General features: G+C 37.6%; 2 protein-coding genes across 2 annotated transcripts in view; both read right to left on the reverse strand.

The window, feature by feature from the left end:
* Nucleotides 1-20,837, reverse strand: part of STX3 (syntaxin 3) — a 176,796-nt gene that overhangs the window by 43,324 nt on the left and 112,635 nt on the right. The gene's annotated exons all lie outside the window — the stretch shown is intronic.
* Nucleotides 4,723-14,321, reverse strand: OOSP3 (oocyte secreted protein family member 3; the record flags this gene model as incomplete). Its single annotated transcript, XM_082342206.1, has 3 exons — nt 4,723-5,296; nt 7,506-7,632; nt 14,115-14,321. Coding segments are annotated over 3 exons (552 nt in total), but the record flags the coding sequence as incomplete, so codon positions are not given.

The raw sequence follows: 20,837 nt of genomic DNA on the forward strand, positions 1-20,837 counted from the left end.
ATAAAACCAGACTGCAGAGTGCTTCCTGGGCCATAATTAAGACTGGAGCTTTTACGGTGAGTCAGAATGGACGAATAGGCAGAGCACAGAGGTTTTTTAGGGCAATGAAATTATTCTGTGTAATACTTTAATGGTGGACACATGTCCAAACCCATAAATGTACAAGAGTGAACATTAAGGTAAACTACAGACTTCGGGTGCGTATGATGAATCTACGTTGACACATCAACTGCAACAGAGGTGCTACTCTGGTGCGGGATGTTGACAATGGGAGGCTGTGCCTGGGCGGGGGTGGGGCAGGGGTTTATGGGAAATTCCTGTCCCTTCCTCTCAATTTTGCTGTGAACCTAAAACTGCTTTTAAAAATTAAATATTTTTTAAAATATAAGAATACATATTATCCCTCTCTATTAGTAGTATTTAAAAAAACACCTTTACACATATTTTTTCCTCCCATTCTCTTATTTTTGTGCATGTGATAAGAACACTTAATCTAAGATCTATCCTCTTAGCAAAATTTTAAATGTACAGTATTGTTAACCACAGGCACTATGGTGTACAGTAGATCTCTAGGACTTAATATAGCATTGGGATAACCGGATATCCACATGCAAGAGAATAAAATTGGACCCCTATGGTACACCATTCACAAAAATCAACTCAAAATGGATTAACGACTTAAATATAAGACCTGAAACTGGAAAACTCCTGGAAGAAAACACAGAGAAAATCTTCTTGACATTGGCCTTGGCAATGATTTCTTGGATATGACACTGAAAGCACAAGTAACAAAAGCAAAAATAGACAAATGGGACCACATCACACTAAAAAGCTTCTGCACAGCAAAGGAAACCATCAACAAAGTGAAAAGGCAGCCTATGGAATGGGAGAAAATATTTGCAAACCACATATCTGATAAAGGGTTAATGTCCAAAATAGCATAAATAAATAAATAACCTGATTTTAAAATGGCCAAAGGACTTGAATAGATATTTCTCAAAAGAAGACATACAAATAACCAACACATATATGGAAAAGTGCTCAATATCACTAATCAGGGAAATGCAAAACCACAGTAAGATATCACCTCACATCCGTTAGAGTGGCTATTATCATAAATGAAATATAACAAGTGATGGCAAGAATGTGGAGAAAAAGGAACCCTTGTGCACTGTTGGGGGGAATGTAAATTGGTGCAGCCACTATGGAAAACAGTAGGAAGAGTCTTCAAAAAATTAAAATACAACTGACATAGGATCCAGCAATCCCATTCTGGGTATATATCTAAAGGAAATGAAAACAGGATCTCAAAGAGATATCTGTCCTCTCATGTTCACTGAGGCACTATCCACAATAGCCAAGATATGGAAGCAACCTAAATGTCCATCAATGGATGAATGGATAAAGAAAATATGATATTTACATACAATGTGATATTATTCATCTTTTAAAAATAAGGAAATCCTGTCATTTGCAACCACATGGATGAACCTGGAGTACATTATGCTAAGTGGAAGAAGCCAGACACAGAAGAACAAAAAATACATGACCCCACTTATATGAAGAATCTAAATAACCTAAGTAATTAAACTCATAGGAGAAAGTATAATGGTGGTTACCAGGGACTAAGGCAGAAAGGAGATGCCTTCGTCATCTAACAAAGAGATGTTGGTCAAAGGGCATAAAGTTTCCCATTGGCCTTTGTTATTGGGAGCAAATACTCCTGTCAAAGCCACCATGCTGAAGGCCCGTCACTGGCAATCATTCAATTAAATCACCATCAACCCAATATTTCTCACCTATTTGGCAACAGCCCAGACCTAGTAAAAATCAAGGGACTAAGGAAAAGCAGCTCTCTTAATCACATAGAGGCCTTCATCTTGATAATGAAGACTGCCAGCAAGGACTGTTCAGGAAACAGAAGGTGAAGGTTTAGGAAGCCTCGCAAGATTTTAGGCCTGTGCCTGTGCTCAGGTGCAAAGAGTTATCCACCAAAGGAAAACTTTTACAGCACGATCACTCAGCCTCCTGAAAGGAACATTTTTATGACCGCTCTGGTACTCAAAAGTGTATGTAGGTCTCATACAATTAAACAGCTCTTTTCCATGTTCGTGGACCTGGGGGATCTCTGAAATTCCTGAGAGTTTGTCCTACATAGGTCAAGTGACTTATAGGGGGCTTTGTGGGATCAATTTAGGGATGCCACAAAGCTTTGTCTTAACTGATGGGGTTCTTTGATTACGTACTCGAAGTCATTATTTCAGATTTAAGGTGAATCCTCCAAAAATATTTTGTTAGAATGCAATTATCTCCCTCTGGGGCACTGAGGGGGGCAGCTACAACAGACTTGAAGGCTTTTATCCACCTAGACAGGCAAGTTGAAGGGGATTCAAACCTAGAGGACCATCCTAGCCTGCTATGGAAATAAGCTTGGTGGAATCCCACCCTCCAAAGTGAATTCTTAATTAGCTTCAGATCAACTGAAAGTACTGTCAAATAAGAAATCCAAAACTCATTAGAAAAAAATATTATCAATTTCCCTTGTTCCTAGAATCCAAGAATGAAAATTAACCTCATCCTATTGATCTTGGAGAAAGGTAAAGAAATATTCTTACTACAGCTGTTCCCAATAGGCCTGCAGTGTAGTCAAGCTTTGTATTCTGTCTCCTTGTTGACCCAATGGTGTTCATTTCCACCATGGCTACTAAACCTTTCTTAAAGGACTCAAGCTACCAACAGTAAAGGATTATTATGTTTCTACTGAATTGAAAATATGACGTATCCACAATTCAGAAAACTGCTAAACAGTAGAACACTACTGCCTGCATCTGCCAATATTAATAACATCTGTGGAAGATTAGAGTATAAAAGACACCATTCAGATCTGGCTTTGCTTCTTGCTAGCAAAGTGAACATGGCGATTCCACCTCTTAGGCTTTGTTCTCTGATTTGGAAAGTGAACTTGATAAAGAACACCTTGTAAAAGTGCAGACATACAAGCCAATGTTATTCGGGCTCTATATTCAAGGTGTAATTTATAAGAAAAAGAAAAGAACTTTTCAAACAACTGGAAAATTAAAGGATATAACATTTATATGCCCACCACTCAGCTGTAACAGATTTTAACATTTTTGTGTTTGTTTCAGATATATTTTAGAAATAAAACATTACAGTGGAGATCCCCCCCACCATGTGCCCCTACTTAACGTAATTCTCCTTCCCTCTCCTGAGATAGTAACCATCATTCCCATGCATGGTTTTACACTTTTACTAAATGCGTATATATAGATAGCGTTAGTTTTACAAATATAGCGCATTTGCATATTTTTAAAGCTTTACAAGTGAGGTCATGCTAAAAATATTCTGCAACTCATCTCTAATAGTATTAAACTGACAGACCTATGGCTTATTCATTGTATCTGCTCCATAGGACTTAAAGTTTGAACATAGGTTGTTCTCAAAGTTTTCCATAAATTCATTCATTTAGTCATTAAAACAGTCCTAGGAGGTAGATATTATTTTCCTCCAATTATACAGATGATCAAGTGATACATGGAGGAATTAAATAACCTGCCCTGAGCCACACAGCTAGTAAGTGGCATGTAATCTGCATAGGATCAGACTCTGAGATAAGGGTTCAAAGCTCAAGATTGGTTCAAGAGGAGCACAGTAATACAATAGCTAATATTGAGGAGGGTTCCTGGTGGGAAGTTGTGCTTAATTAAGTGACAGGTGGAACCACTCACTCACCTTTCTGAAAGTCCTTTATCAACTCTATCTTTTCCAACTTCATCTTCACTCACCATAAGAAGTCAAACTAAAAGAATCTGAATGCGTTACCAAACTACCAGTACCTCTGTGAGTGGTTTATTGAATGCTACTAACAGCTGTGTGGGTGACAATGACCCTTCCACACCAACATCCCAGCTTAGGCCCTATTTTGAGGTTATTATTCAGACATCAAGAAGTATAGCCACAAAGACACAACATGTTTTATTTGTAAAATCATCTCTCCATAAAGATTATATATTTATATATATCTTATCATAAGAGAATATGCAACGGCTACATTGCCACTTGTTTATAAGAAACACTTTTTAAAAACATAAAGCAGGGCTTCCCTGGTGGCTCGGTGGTTGAGAATCTGCCTGCCAATGCAGGGGACACGGGTTCGAGCCCTGGTCTGGGAAGATCCCACATGCCGCGGAGCAACTGGGCCCGTGAGCCACAACTACTGAGCCTGCGCGTCTGGAGCCCGTGCTCCGCAGCAAGAGAGGCCGCGATAGTGAGAGGCCTGCGCACCGCGATGAAGAGTGGCCCCCGCTCGCCGCAACTAGAGAAAGCCCTCGCACAGAAATGAAGACCCAACACAGCCAAAAATAAATAAATAAATTAATTAATTCAAAAACAAAAACATAAAGCATTAGGCACTACCTGAACCCTAACTTCTAGATGACCTCTCAGGACGTGGCACAGAAAAGTTCCAAAATCTATAATGATTGGTTTTAAAATTAAAGAATGCTATCGTAACAGAGTTATCAAGATTGCCACAGAATAATCTAGAACAGAGCTACATTTGGACTCTCATGAACTAAAGAATGAGGCATTTTAAGTGGAAGTGACTGATGGGATGGCTTTACCAGCGGAATAAAAAGACAGGGAGTTAATAAACAGCTGCAGTGTAGTTGCTGACACACTCGGTACAGAAGACACATTGACTAACACTCTGACCACTGAATATTGAGCATCTACTCTGTGCCAGTCGTCAGAGGGAATGGTTAAGGAGATTGAGACCCTTGACAAGTTTTATCCCAGTAAAAGCTATTAAAAGTAAATGGTTTGCTTATCAGATTAGGTTTAAACCAGACTGGAGATTTAATAAATCTGATGTGATAACTGGGGTGAGGGAAGATTTATCAATAAGACCAGAACATATATAAACACATGGAAACAGCATTTTTTTCCAAACATGATTGTAATTAATGCAAGACATCACGTAGACACCATTTAAAACAAAAACCAAAAAACCAAAACAAAAACACTAATTAGCAGAGCTTTGGGCTTTTTCTCTCCTTATATCAAGCCCAGCACCTGCTGCCTGTTCTAAGGATCCTCACCGAGGAGTGTTGGAAGTATGGAATCCAAGGCAATGCAAACAGGCAAGGGCTGGTTAAGTTCCAGGAAGAGCAAGAACTGGCAGAGGGAATATCATTTTTGAACTTTGTAAGATTGTTGTTGATAGTGCTTGGAGTGGTATCCAAAAACGATGAGCTACAAGTTTTAAAGAAGAGAAAATCTGCATGTCAGGTTAAATTTAAAAATAAACCATTGGTGGGGCTTCCCTGGTGGCGCAGCGGTTGAGAATCTGCCTGCCAATGCAGGGGACACGGGTTCGAGCCCTGGTCTGGGAAGATCCCACATGCCGCGGAGCAACTGGGCCCGTGAGCCACAACTACTGAGCCTGTGCATCTGGAGCCTGTGCTCCGCAACAAGAGAGGACGCGATAGTGAGAGGCCCGCGCACCGCGATGAAGAGTGGCCCCCGCTTGCCGCAACTAGAGAAAGCCCTCGCACAGAAACGAAGACCCAACACAGCCAAAAATAAATTAATTAATTAAAATAAATAAATAAATAAATAAATAAACCATTGAGTCTCATTTTGGCTGGACTCATTGTTGTCCACCCTACTTTAACAGTCATCGGTTCAAGACCACCACCACGCTGCCCCTACTTGATTTTTTAAAAATTTTATTGAAGTGTAGTTGACTTACAATATAATATTAGTTTCAGGTGTACAATCTATTAAAAATTGCATATTTTTCTAGATTATACTCCATAAAAAGTTGTTATGAAATATTGACTATTTCCCTGTGCTGCACATTACATCCTCGTAAATTATATTATACCTTGTAGTTTGTACCTCTTAATTCCCTTCACCTATGTTGCCCCTCCTCCCACTCCCTCCCCTTTGGTAACCACTAGTTTGTTCTCTGTCTTCGTGACTCTGTTTTATGTTTGTCTTATTTTGCAGAGTCCACCCATCAACAGATGAATGGACAAAGAAGATGTGGTACATATATACAATGGAATATTAGCCATAAAAAAGAATGAAATTTTGACATTTATGACAACGTTGATTTTGGGGGAGGGGGAGTGGGAATAACACTAATTCTTAATAACATTAAGAATTCCCCCTCCGCCTCCCAATGACCCACTATTGAAGAATCTATTCCCCATTGTAGAGAATGTTAGCTCTGATAGCCTTATGAAGAAGTTATCTAAAGACAGCTCTCACTAGCATAAAGTAAGAGTCCTAGATCTTTAAAATTTTCCACTCATAAAATACTAGAACAGTAAAAGGGTTATTTCATTGATCCTTAAAATATAAAAAAAAAGTTTAGGACGTTTTCCCAAAAGCCATAGGGTCATGGTATCTATATTAAACAAGCACCCGAATTCCCTTTTAGAAAAAAAACTTTTTCAATCCAATTATGTGCATTTGGGTGTATAGGATTTATCTAAATTACCCAAATTGGAAAACATTAGGTCTTGTATAGAATAAAGAATTATAAACTGAAGTCAGGATTTAATTTCGTCTAAATGTTTGGCCTTAAAGAGTGGACAATGTGTACTTTGTCTACCATTCTTATTTTTCCAAGCATCTCCAGATCTTTAGAGGCAGCTATATGAGACGGTGTGTTTAGGTCCTGACTTGCCATCTCCTAACTACATGATCTTGAGCGTATCAACCTTTGAGCTGTATTAACCCATTTTACTGTCTTTGTAGTGTTCCCCCAAAGCAGAATCTGACAAAGAGATTTATATACAGGGGATTTATCATAGAAGTGCTCCCAATAAAGCAAAGAGGGAAACAGAAAAGGAAGATAAAGATAACAAAAGTGTGCTATTTCGGTCATAGTCCTAGCCTCAGGAGAACCTGCAAGAAAGCTTTAAAGTCAAATCCTGCCTCACAGTTTGTCCTTGAATCAGGCAACAGAGCCAGGCTTTCATTAATAGGGGCAGAGGAAATTTTGTAAACTCCCAGGCCCAGTTGGGGTCAGTAAAGGCCAAACTGCACAGAATCAAGTGGTGGAGCACACAGAAATGGTGACGACAATCCAAGGGGATCTGGGCAGAGCATCTGCAATGAACAAATGACATGGATAAGTATTTCCCTGGACTGAGGAACTGTGCCCACCAATCATTCTAGGACTTAAACTGCACTGAGCTTCACTCTCTAAACATTTTTTTTTTTACCTCTAAATCTGGATTATTATTATTTTTTAACATCTTTGTTGGAGTATAATTGCTTTACAATGGTGTGTAAGTTTCTGCTTTATAACAAAGTGAATCAGCTATACATATACATATATCCCCATATCTCCTCCCTCTTGCATCTCCCTCCCACCCTCCCTACCCCACCCCTCTAGGTGGTCACAAAGCACTGAGCTGATCTCCCTGTGCTATAAACATTTTACTTTTAACAAGTAGTTCATAGAAAGTAAAATGAGAACCAGCTGGCCCGTGACACTCCCCTGAAAACAATACACCTTAAAGGAATTTTTCCAGTGACTCCTTTGTGCATTATGTTACAATAGAGAACTGAATAAAAAATCACTCCCCTGGAGAAAACCTAATGGGACAAAAAAGACTTTTTTAATTGAAGTATACCATCTCACACAGGAGTTTTAATGAAATTTGAACAAGAAACAAATCAATTCAAGATGTAAGATCTTTACACTAAAGTCTCTTCCCATGGATTCTGAAGAGACTGTTTCCACAAAGACCACTAAGAAAATGGCAGCTCAGGCTCTGGACCATCGGTGCCACCAGTTAGCGTTTCTGGAGACTGAAATTGTGAAATTGAAATGATGAATGGCCAGGCTAGAAACAAAGGCTACAGCTTCTACTTAATAATTTTACTCTGGAGATTTGGCTTTCAAACATTACCACAGTGCTAGAAAGATTACAGAGAAGCACTTGTATTTAAAGCCATAATTGGAGTTTTGTGTCTTCTGACTACAATTCAATGGGGAGACATTCAAAAACACTGTGTTATGGCAAAATAAAAATTTCCATAATCCTAACACAGGGACAACCTCTGTAAACACATTTAGGTGTATACTTTTGCTATTACTCATTTTTAAATTGTCATACTGGATTACCATTTTTCAACCTGTTAATTTATACAATAAATATTCTCATGTAAATAAAATATTTCCAAGGACATTTAATAGACATATAGCATTCAGTAACATGTGTTGCTATTAAATGTGTTATTTCAGTCAAAATTCTATCAATTGTATATAAAGTATGGAAAATGGATACTATGTGCTCCTTATTTCTCTTATTAATTAAAAATGTATTCAATAGTAAGTTCCAGTATAGCAGAATAAAGATCACCAAAAATTCACTTCTCCAAAAGGGAATCCTCCCTACACTGTTGGTGGGAATGTAAATTGGTGCAGCCACTATGGAGAACAGTATGGAGGTTCCTTTAAAAACTAAAAATAGAGTTACCATATCATCCAGGATTCCCACTCCTAGGCTTATGTCCAGAGAAAACTCTAATTCAAAAAGATACATGCACCCAAATGTTCATAGCAGTACTGTTTACAGTAACCAAGACGTGGGAGCAAACTAAATGTCCATCAACAGATGAATGGATAAAGAAGATGGGGTATATACACACAATAGAATATTACTCAGCCATAAAAAAGAATGAATCATTGCCATTTACAGCAACATGGATAGACCTAGGGATTATCATACTAAGTGAAGTAAGTCAGACAGAGAAAGACAAATATCATACGATATCACTTAACATGCGGAGTTTACAAAATGATACAGATGAACTTATTTACAAAACATAAATAGACCCACAGACATACAAAACAAACTTATGGTTGCCAGAGGGGGAAAAGGTGGGGTAATGGATAAGTTAGGAGTTTGGGATTAGCAGACCCAAACTACTATATGCAAAATGGATAAACAACAAGGTCCAGCTGTATAGTACAGGGAACCAGATTCAATATCTTGTAATAACTACAATGGAAAAGAATCTGAAAAGAATATATATATACATATATAAAACAGAATCACTTTGCTGTACGTCAGAAACTAACAACATTGTAAATCAACTATATTTCAATTAAAATCAAAAAACAAAAACAAAAATTCACTTTTCTAAAAAATAAAAGACAAAAAAAAAAAAAACTGGCAGAAACTGTCAAATTTAACTTTCTCACAATTCTAGGAATTAACCTAAGGCTTGCAACCATCCAAGGAGCATGTATTCAAGACTAACGGTGGAATCTCAGTAAGAACAATGAGCTTTGTGACATTCTAACTTGTTCTATGCCAATTCCTATCTCCCCAGCTCCATAGTAGCCATGAAAACCAACAGCCTAGCAGAACCCAAAGAACACAGAACAGTCTGGGGCTCCCTAAAATCCCATCCCCGGAGAATCGTCATTATTTGAGCTCTCTGGAAGTTTTCCTGAAATCCTGGTCTTAATTTGACTTAACTCAAAATATGTTCAATTTGAATAGACCTAGATCAAGTAAGCAGATTGAATTAATAATTAAACACTACCCACAAAGAAAAATCCAAGCCTACATGGCTTCACTGGTGAATTCTAGCAAACATTTAAAGAATTAATACCAATGCTTCACAAACTCTCCCAAGAAATAGAAGAGGACAAAAACTGCTCAACTCATTCTATGAAGCCAGTATTACCCTGCTACCAAAACCAGACATCACAAAAAGAACTACAGACCAATATACTGTATGAATGTAGATATGAAATTCCTTAATAAAATACTAGAAAAGTGACACATAGACAAATGGAAAACAATAGGGAGAGCCCAGAAGTAAACCATTACATATATAGTCAATTAATTTATGACAAGCCAAGAATACACATTAGGGAAAGTACAGTCTCTTCAATAAATAGTGTTGGGAAAACTGGAAAGCCATATGCAAAAAATGAACCTGGACCACTATCTTACACCATATGTAAAAATTAACCCAAAATGGATCAAAGACTTGAACGTAAGATCTGAAACCATAAAACTTCTAGAAGAAAACATAGGCAATATGTTTCTTGACACTGGTCTTGGCAATAGTTTTTTGTTTTGTTTTGTTTTGTTTTGGATCTGACTCCAAAAGCAAAGGCAACAAAAATAAAAGTAAGAATAAACAAGTGAACTACATCAAACTAAAAAACTTCTGCACAGCAAAGGAAGTCATCAATAAAATTAAAAGGCAACCTACTGAATGGGAGAAAGTATTTGTAAATCATATATCTGATTAGGGGTTAATATCCAAAATATGTAAAGAACTCATACAATTCAATAAAAAAAAATCCAATTTTTAAAAACAGGCAGAAGATCTGAATAGACATTTTTCCAAAGACAACATGCAGATGGCCACCAAGTACATGAAAAAATGCTCAATCATCAGGGAAATGCAAATCAAAACCACAATGAGATATCATCTCACACCTGTTAAAATGGCTATTATCAAAAAGGCAAGAAATAACAAGTGTCAGTGAGGACGTGAAGAAAAGGGAACAATTGTGCACTGTTGGTGGGAATGTAAATTGGTGCAACCACTATGGAAATCAGTATGGAAGTTCCTCAAAAAAAATTAAAAATAGAATTACCATATGATCCAGAAATTCCACTTCTGGGTACTTATATGAAGAAAATGAAAACACCAATTCAAAAAAATTTCTGCACCCCACCATGTTCACTGAAGCATTGTTTACAATAGCCAAGACATGGAAACAACCTAAGTGTCTACTGATGAATGAACGGATAAAGAAAATATATACACACACCTACACACACACACACACACAAATGGAATATTATTCCAGCATAAAAAATAAAATCTCACCATTCACAACATGGATGGACCTTGAGGGCATTATGCTAAGTGAGATAAGTCAGACAGAGAAAGACAAATACTGCATGATCTCACTTATATATGGAAAGTATATATAATATACTTAAAAAGCAAAAACAAACAAAAAACCCCAAGCTCATACAGAGAACAGACTGGTCAGATTGGTGATTACCAGAGGCAGGGATTGGGGGTGGGCAAAATGGGCGAAGAGGGTCAAAAGGTACAAACTTCCACTTACAAAATCAATAAGTGATGGAGATGTAATGTACAACATAGTGACTCTAGTTAATAATACTGAATTGCATATTTTCAGTATACTTTTAAGTATATCTTGAAAGTTCTCATCACAAGAAAATGAAATTTTGAAGCTACATGTGGTGATGCATATTAACTAGACTTATCATGGTGATCATTTTGTAATATATATATAAATATTGAATCATTATGTTGTACACCTGAAACTAATGTAATGTTATATGTCAATTATACCTCAATAAAAATTTTTAAAAAGAAAGAAATTCATCCTATAAGTACATTAAAAGATACACAATATCATTAGTCACCAGGGAAATGCAAATCAAAACTACAATAATACCATTTCACACCCCCTAAGGTTACCAGAATCCAAAAGACAGAAAATAGCAAGTATTGGCAAGGATATGGAAAAATTGGACCCTCATACACTGCATGTAAAATGCGACAGTCACTTTGTGAAAGTCTGGCAGTTCCTCAAAAATTTAGCATTACCACATGACCCCGCAATTTAACTTCTACATATTTACCCAAGATAATTCAAAACTTGTGCACAAATGTGCATAGCAGCACTATTCATAATAGCCAAAAAGTGGAAACAACCCAAGTGTGGTATATCCATACAATGAACTATTATTCAGCAATGAAAAGGAATTGAGTATTGATATATACTACAATATGAATAAACTTTGAAAACATGCTAAGTGAAAGAATTCAGTCACAGAAGGCTACATATTACATGATTCCATTTATATGCAATGTCGAGAATATGCTAATTTATAGAAAGAGAAATTAGATTAGTGGTTTCCAGGAGCTGGGGGAAAGGAGACTGTAGAGTGACTGCTAATGGATACAAGGTGCCTTTTGGGGCTGATTAAAATATTCTGGAATTACATAGTGATGATGATTGCACATCTTTGTAAATATACTAAAACCACTATATTGTACACTTTTTTAATTTTTTAAATAAACTCTTCTTCCCTACTCCATGACGTGTAGTTAAACCGAGTGATAAAGCCCTGCTTTTTTTTTAATACTAACTAATGGAATTCTAGATGCTACCCTTTGATGGAAAATCTTCATAATAAATAAAAGTAAACCTGAGAAAGAAATGAAGCCACCAAGGAAGAGATCCTTTGTACCATAAAACTTGTTCAAAGAATCTGACTTGGTAAGGTGTTAAACCAAAATCCCCCTCCCCCACCCCTCCACCCACTCCTGGAACTTGAGAATTTTCAAAACCGTAAACCAAATTGTTCCACACATACAAATCTATCCTTGAAAGTATAATTTCAAAAGGGTCTTGTAATACTGAAAACTTTAAAAATGGTTTTCATGCCCTGAGAAAATAACCTTTAAAGAAATCTGTAGCTCTGATGGATTGTTTCATTTCATAGTTTTTTGTCCCTATAAAAACATTGTAGTTGATCTCTGCATCGCTCTTAGTATCTCTTATTTAATTGTATAAACTTCGTAAAGCCATGCTATCAATCTTTTAGCCTTTGTTGTTTTTTCCCTTATGCCCATAATAAGTCATGCTTTGAAATATGAGAAAGGTACATGAAGGCAAAAGAAATTAGAAATATGCGTACTTCAAAAAAAGAAGTTGAGGGCTTCCCTGGTGGCACAGTGGTTGAGAATCTGCCTGCCAATGCAGGGGACACGGGTTTGAGCCCTGGTCTGGGAAGATCCCACATGCCGCGGAGCAACTAGGCCCGTGAGCCACAACTACTAAGCCTGCGCGTCTGGAGCCTGTGCTCCGCAACAAGAGAGGCCGTGACAGTGAGAGGCCCGCGCACCGCGATGAAGAGTGGCCCCCACTTGCCACAACTAGAGAAAGCCCTCACACAGAAACGAAGACCCAACACAGCCATAAATAAATAAATAAATAAATAAATAAAAATTAAAACTTAAAAAAAAAAAAGAAGTTGAATTAGCAAGTTTTGTGGATGCAAAGTAGTAAATTGAAGGAAACTGGAATTGTTTATATCACTCACAAACCACACACCTCTCAATAGATAGTTGAGTTATTCTCCACATAGTGTTTCTCTACATACATATTTTTTTTAGCTCATGTTGTAAAACCACTGCATGTTAAGTGCAAAGTCCACTTTTTCTTCCTCCACCAAAGGTCAATGTTGAATTGCCTGAAAGTTCCTGTCAGAAAATCCAGGTTCATTCCCGCTCTCCCGTTCCCTAGTTCTATTACCTTAGACAAGTCACCTAGACTTGACTTCACTCTAGCTGTATAACCACAAAGAAAAATGAAAAATAGGAGGTTTTACCACCAAGGCTCAAAAAATTACAATCTTAGCCAATAACTCCAAGGAGTATATTTGAAAGGGCAATTATAGACCAAACTCATTCACGGACAGAGATGTAAAAATTGTCAAAGTACTAGCAAATTCACCTCTCATCAAACATTCTCAGATCTTTCCTTCTGAATCCCCCAGTGCTTTGTATCTCTGACATACATTGTGATCCACAATTTTCCATTGCCTCCTTCTTCCAAAGAAGTATGTAAATCTCAATTTACCAATATCTAAGCTTCAGTCCTTCCTCTTTTGGACAGCTGCATGACTTTGGGTAAATTGTTAGCCTTTTTTAGCCTCAGTTACTTAATATGAAAACTGGGAATGATACCTTCTTCTCAGTGTTTCTAGACTTTAGGAGATCTAAGGACCAAAGATGTACGAGTGGTTGAATAGTCATAATAAAATATACTGCAATGTATTCTTCCCAATGGGCCATGAGCTCTTCAAGGCCAATTCCTGGGTCCCATTGGTCTTTCTATTCTAAAAGCATCAAACTCAAGTGTCATAAAAATGAGCAGGTTCTTCACCTTTGGCTTTGACCTTGACTCCACCCATCTTGCACCAGCTAAGCACAGCAGCCACTGCAAGGTAAGATGGGGGGGTAGTTTGTTATTTTGAAATGGTCACAGCTCTTACCTTTTTCCGAATCCCACACTCAATGACAAGATAATTAAACTCATACCCCTTCTCAGTTATGCTGGTGACAGGAGAGCCAGTTCCCAGAGACACTTCATCAGAATGCAAGAGGTGGCCTTGACCAAGTAGAGTCAATGGAACAACAGCCCAGAATGTAGAAGAAGTACACCCTATGGACACTGTTAAAAGAATCCAAAAAAGAAAGATTCAGATAGAAATTTTTGTCCTAGAGGACACTGAAAGAAAATCTGAGCTTCTTATTATAATATATATAGATAGATACATATATAGATTTATCTATGTATATGTATATATACCCCTTAGAGAACCCTTGACAGATGCAGTGTGATTGTTCAGATAAAGCCATAACAGTTGTGAGTGAAAATTAACCTCAGGTCAGATTTGCAGGCTTATCTGGAGACAACCTCCATCTCCTTCACCCAGTGCCATTTCCTTAAAAACTACAGACTTAAGCTAAACATGGGATGTTGTCTCTGCTTCACTTGCTGTGTGGGACTGCCCCCAGACTGGGGGAGCCTCAAGCTGGTGTGATGGCCTTGGGTCTACATGACAAAGCCAGTGTACCTATATGGGAAAAGAATCTAAAAAAGAGTGGATACATGTATATGTATAACTGATTCACTTTGCTATACACCTGAAACTAACACAACATTGTAAATCAACTATACTCCAAAAAAATTTTTTTAACTAAATAAATAAATAAAAAGAAGGGGACAGGGGATGACCAGAGATAGGGGGCTGGATAATGAGTAGATCAGGATGGGACATGGAAAAGAAAGCTGAAACTCCAAGCATGGAAATCTTTTCCCCCAGGCAGGGTGAATGGGGTGGAGAGCTGCACAGTGGAAAATACCTACATCTAAAAGGAAAAATAAAAAATAGCTCTTGACATCCACCCGAGGGCAGACAGCAGAAGAAAGAAGAACTACAATCCTGCAGCCTGTGGAACAAAAACCACATTCACAGAAAGAACTGAGGCAGAACAGCGGATAAGTGACCTGGAAGACGGAATGGTGGAATTCACTGCTGCGGAACACAATAAAGAAAAAAGAATGAAAAGAAATGAAAACAGCCTAAGAGACCTCTGGGACAACATAAAACGCAACAACATTCTCATTATAGGGGTCCCAGAAGAAGAAGAAGAGAGAGAAAGGACCGGAGAAAATATTTGAAGAGATTATAGTCAAAAACTTCCCTAACATGGGAAAGGAAATAGCCACTCAAGTCCAGGAAGTACAGCGAGTACCGTACAGGATACACCCAAGAAGAAACATGCCAAGACACATAGTAATCAAATTGGCAAAAATTAAAGTCAAAGAAAAATTATTGAAAGCAGCAAGGGAAAAATGACAAATAACATACAAGGGAACTCCCATAAGGTTAACAGCTGATTTCTCAGCAGAAACTCTACAAGCCAGAAGGGAGTGGCATGATATACTTAAAGTGATGAAAGGGAAGAACCGACAACCAAGATTACTCTACCCGGCAAGGATCTCATTCAGATTTGATGGAGAAATCAAAAGCATTACAGACAAGCAAAAGCTAAGAGAATTCAGCACCTCCAAACCAGCTCTACAACAAATGCTAAAGGAACTTCTCCAAGTGGGAAATACAAGAGAAGAAAAGGACCTACAAAAACAAACCCAAAACAATTAAGAAAATAGTCATAGGAACATTCATATTGATAATTACCTTGAACGTGAATGGGTTAAATGCTCCAACCAAAAGACACAGTCTTGCTGAATGGATACAAAAACAAGACCCATATACATGCTGTCTACAAGAGACCCACTTCAGACCTAGGGACACATTCAGACTGAAAGTGAGGGGATGGAAAAAGATATTCCATGAAAATGGAAATCAAAAGAAAGCTGGAGTAGCTATACTCATATCAGATAAAATAGACTTTAAAATAAAGAATGTTACAAGAGACAAGGAGGACAGTACATAATGATCAAGGGATCAATCCAAGAAGATATAACAATTATAAATATATATGCACCCAACATAGAAGAACCTCAATACATAAGGCACCTGCTAACAGCTATAAAAGAGGAAATCGACAGTAACACAATAATAGTGGGGAACTTTAACACCTCACTTACACCAATGGACAGATCACCCAAAATGAAAATAAATAAGGAAACAGAAGCTTTAAATGACACAACAGACCAGATAGATTTAATTGATATTTACAGGACATTCTATTCAAAAACAGCAGATTACACTTTCTTCTCAAGTGTGCACAGAACATTCTCCAGGACAGATCATATCTTGGGTCACAAATCAAGCCTCAGTAAATTTAAGAAAATTGAAATCATATCAAGCATCTTTTCTGACCACAGCACTATGAGATTAGAAATGAATTACAGGGAAAAAAACCATAAAACACACAAATACATGGAGGCTAAACAATACATTACTAAATAATCAAGATATCACTGAAGAAATCAAAGAGGAAATCAAAAAATACCTAGAGACAAATGACAATGAAAACACGACAATCCGAAACCTATGGGATGCAGCAAAAGCAGTTCTAAGAGGGAAGTTTATAGCTATACAAGCCTACTTCAAGAAACATGAAAACTCTCAAATAAACAATCTAACCTTACACCTGAAGGAACTAGAGAAAGAAGAACAAACAAAACCCAAAGTTAGCAGAAGGAAAGAAATCATAAAGATCAGAGAAGAAATAAATGAAATAGAAACAAAGAAAACAATAATAAAGATCAATAAAACTAAAAGCTGGTTCTTTGAGAAGATAAACAAAATTGATAAACCATTAGCCAGACTCATCAAGAAAAAGAGGGAGAGGACTCAAATCAATAAAATTAGAAATGAAAAAGGAGAAGTTACAACAGACAACACAGAAATACAAAGCATCCTAAGAGACTACTACAAACAACTCTATGCCAATAAAATGGACAACCTGGAAGAAATGCACAAATTCTTAGAAAGGTATAACCTTCCAAGACTGAACCAGGAAGAAGTAGAAAATATGAACAGACAATCACAAGTAATGAAATTGAAACTGTGATTAAAAATCTTCCAACAAACAAAAGTCCAGGACCAGATGGCTTCATAGGTGAATTCTATCAAACATTTAGAGAAAAGCTAACATCCATCCTTCTCAAACTCTTCCAAAAAATTGTGGAGGAAGGAACACTCCCAAACTCATCCTATGAGGCCACCATCACCCTGATACCAAAACCAGACAAAGATACTACAAAAAAAGAAAATTACAGACCAATATCACTGATGAATATAGATGCAAAAATCCTCAACAAAATACCAGCAAACAGAATCCAACAAGAGATTAAAAGGATCATACACCACGATCAAGTGGGATTTATCCCAGGGATGCAAGGATTCTTCAGTATATGCAAATCAATCAAGGTGATACACCATATTAACAAATTGAAGAAGAAAAACCATATGATCATCTCAATAGATGCAGAAAAGGCTTTGACAAAATTCAACACCCATTTATGATAAAAACTCTCCAGAAAGTGGGCATAGAGGGAACCTACCTCAACATAATAAAGGCCATATACGACAAACACACAGCAAACATCATTCTCAATGGTGAAAAACTGAAAGCATTTCCTCTAACATCAGGAACAAGACAAGGATGTCCACTCTCACCACCATTATTCAACATAGTTTTGGAAATCCTAGCAACAGCAATCAGGAAAGAAAAAGAAAGAAAAGGAATCCAAATCAGAAAAGAAGAAGTAAAACTGTCACTGTTTGCAGATGACATGATACCATACATAAAGAATCCTAAAGTTGTCACCAGAAAACTACTAGAGCTAACCAATGAATTTGGTAAAGTTGCAGGATACAAAATTAATGCACAGAAATCTCTTGCATTCCTATACACTAATGATGAAAAATCTGAAAGAGAAATTAAGGAAACACTCCCATTTACCATTGCAACACAAAGAATAAAATGCCTAGGAATAAACCTACCTAGGGAGACAAAAGACCTGTATGCAGAAAACTATAAGACACTGATGAAAGAAATTAAAGATGATACCAACAGATGGAGAAATATACCATGTTCTTGGATTGGAAGAATCAACATTGTGAAAATGAGTATACTACCCAAAGCAATCTACAGATTCAATGCAATCCCTATCAAATTACCAATGGCATTTTTTACAGAACTAGAACAAAAAATCTTAAAATTTGTATGGAGACACAAAAGACCCCGAATAGCCAAAGCAGTCCTGAGGGAAAAAAACGGAGCTCGAGGAATCAGACTCCCTGACTTCAGACTAAACTACAAAGCTACAGTAATCAAGACAATATGGTACTGGCACAAAAACAGAAACATAGATCAATGGAACAAGATAGAAAGCCCAGAGGTAAACCCACACAGCTATGGTCAACTAATCTATGACAAAGGAGGTAAGGATATACAATGGAGAAAAGACAGTCTCTTCAATAAGTGGTGCTGGGAAAACTGGACAGCTACACGTCAAAGAATGAAATTAGAACACTCCCTAACACCATACACAAAAATAAACTCAAAATGGATTAGACACCTAGATGTAAGACCAGACACTATAAAACTCTTAGAAGAAAACATAGGAAGAACACTCTTTGACATAAATCACAGCAAGATATTTTTTGATCCACCTCCTAGAGTAATGGAAATAAAAACATAAATAAACAAATGGGACCTAATGAAACTTCAAAGCTTTTGCACAGCAAAGGAAACCATAAACAAGACGAAAAGACAACCCTCAGAATGGGAGAAAATATTTGCAAATGAATCAACGGACAAAGGATTAATCTCCAAAATATATAAACAGCTCGTGCAGCTCAATAGTAAAGAAACAAACAACCCAATCCAAAAATGGGCAGAAGACCTAAATAGACATTTCTCCAAAGAAGACATACAGGCTTCCCTGATGGCACAGTGGTTGGGAATCCGCCTGCCAATGTAGGGGACACAGGTTCGAGTCCTTGTGGGGGAGGATCCCACATGCCGCAGAGCAGCTAGGCCCATGTGCCGCAAATGCTGAGCCTGCATCTGGAGCCTACGAGCCACAGCTGCTGAGCCCACGTGCCACAACTGCTGAGGCCTGCGTGCCTAGAGCCCATGCTCTGCAATGGGTGAGGCCGCTGCGGTGAGAAGCCTGCGCACCGCAGCGAAGAGTGGCCCCCCACTCACCACAGCTAGAGGAAGCTCACGTGCAGCAATGAAGACCCAATGCAGCCAAAAATAAATAAATAAAAAATAAAGTATACAATCTTTAAAAAAAAAAAAAAGAAGACATACAGATGGCCAAGAAGCACATGAAAAGCTGCTCAACATCACTAATTATTAGAGAAATACAAATCAAAACTACAATGAGGTACCACCTCACAGCAGTTAGAATGGGCGTCATCAGAAAATCTACAAACAAGAAATGCTGGAGAGGGTGTGGAGAAAAGGGAACCCTCTTGCACTGTTGGTGGGAATGTCAATTGATACAACCACTATGGAGAACAATATGGAGGTTCCTTAAAAAACTAAAAATAAAATTACCATATGATCCAGCAATCCCACTACTGGGCATATACCCAGAGAAAACCATAATTCAAAAAGACATATGCACCCGAATGTTCATTGCAGCACTGTTTACAATAGCCAGGTCATGGAAGCAACCTAAATGCCCATCAACAGATGAATGGATAAAGAAAATGTGGTACATATATACAATGGAATATTACTCAGCCATAGAAAGGAACGAAATTGGGTCATTTGTTGAGACGTGGATGGATCTAGAGACTGTCATACAGAGTGAAGTAAGTCAGAAAGAGAAAAACAAATATCGTATATTAACACATATATGTGGAACCTAGAAAAATGGTACAGATGAACCGATTTGCAGGGCAGAAATTGAGACACAGATGTAGAGAACAAACGTATGGACACCAAGGGGGGAAAGCTGCAGGGGTGTGGTGGTGGTGGTGTGCTGAATTGGGCGATTGGGATTGACATGTATACACTGATGTGTATAAAATTGATGACTAATAAGAACCTGCTGTATAAAAATAAATAAAATAAAATTTAAAAATTAAAAAAAAAAAAGCTCTTTCCCAAGCATGAGGATAAACTAGAGAAATCACTTGCTTTGGGAGGGTGGGGAGGTAGAGGGCAAAAGAGAGGAAGCAACACCACTACAGAAGTCAGGAAAATAAAATGGCAAGTCACTTCTACTCAAAATAGCACAGAACAAAAGACCCAGCAACCTCTACACCTTCAGCAAAACATGAGGGTTGCTCTTGTACCTGACTCTTGCTCAGAAGAAGCCAAAATTATGCAGAAAAGTAAAGTTGATCGTAACCCCACAGAAGCCTTCACGATGTCAGCTCCCAACCAAAGACCCTGGAAAAACACAGGAAATTGACAGCACCTGGCCTGTTTTGAATAATTTTATAGCCAATGCCACACCCAGCTGACTGCATTTACAAGTCACTTTGTGCTGATTGATTTTATTTTCCAGGAATATGGTTTGTTTTTGCTGATCCAAATTGCTTACTATCTGGAAAATATGGAAAGCACAAAGAACGAAATTAAACTCTTTATAAAAGCCAGCATTTTTTATATTCAGAGAAAGACTTCTTTCTACCCCCTGAAACTTGACATTCTCCTGATCACTCCATTACCGAAATCAGGGATGCAAAGAAAATGCCACCAGCAAATCT

Source organism: Balaenoptera borealis (genome assembly GCF_965194805.1).
Source record: "Balaenoptera borealis genome assembly, chromosome: 11".
NCBI classification, from domain to species: domain Eukaryota; kingdom Metazoa; phylum Chordata; class Mammalia; order Artiodactyla; family Balaenopteridae; genus Balaenoptera; species Balaenoptera borealis.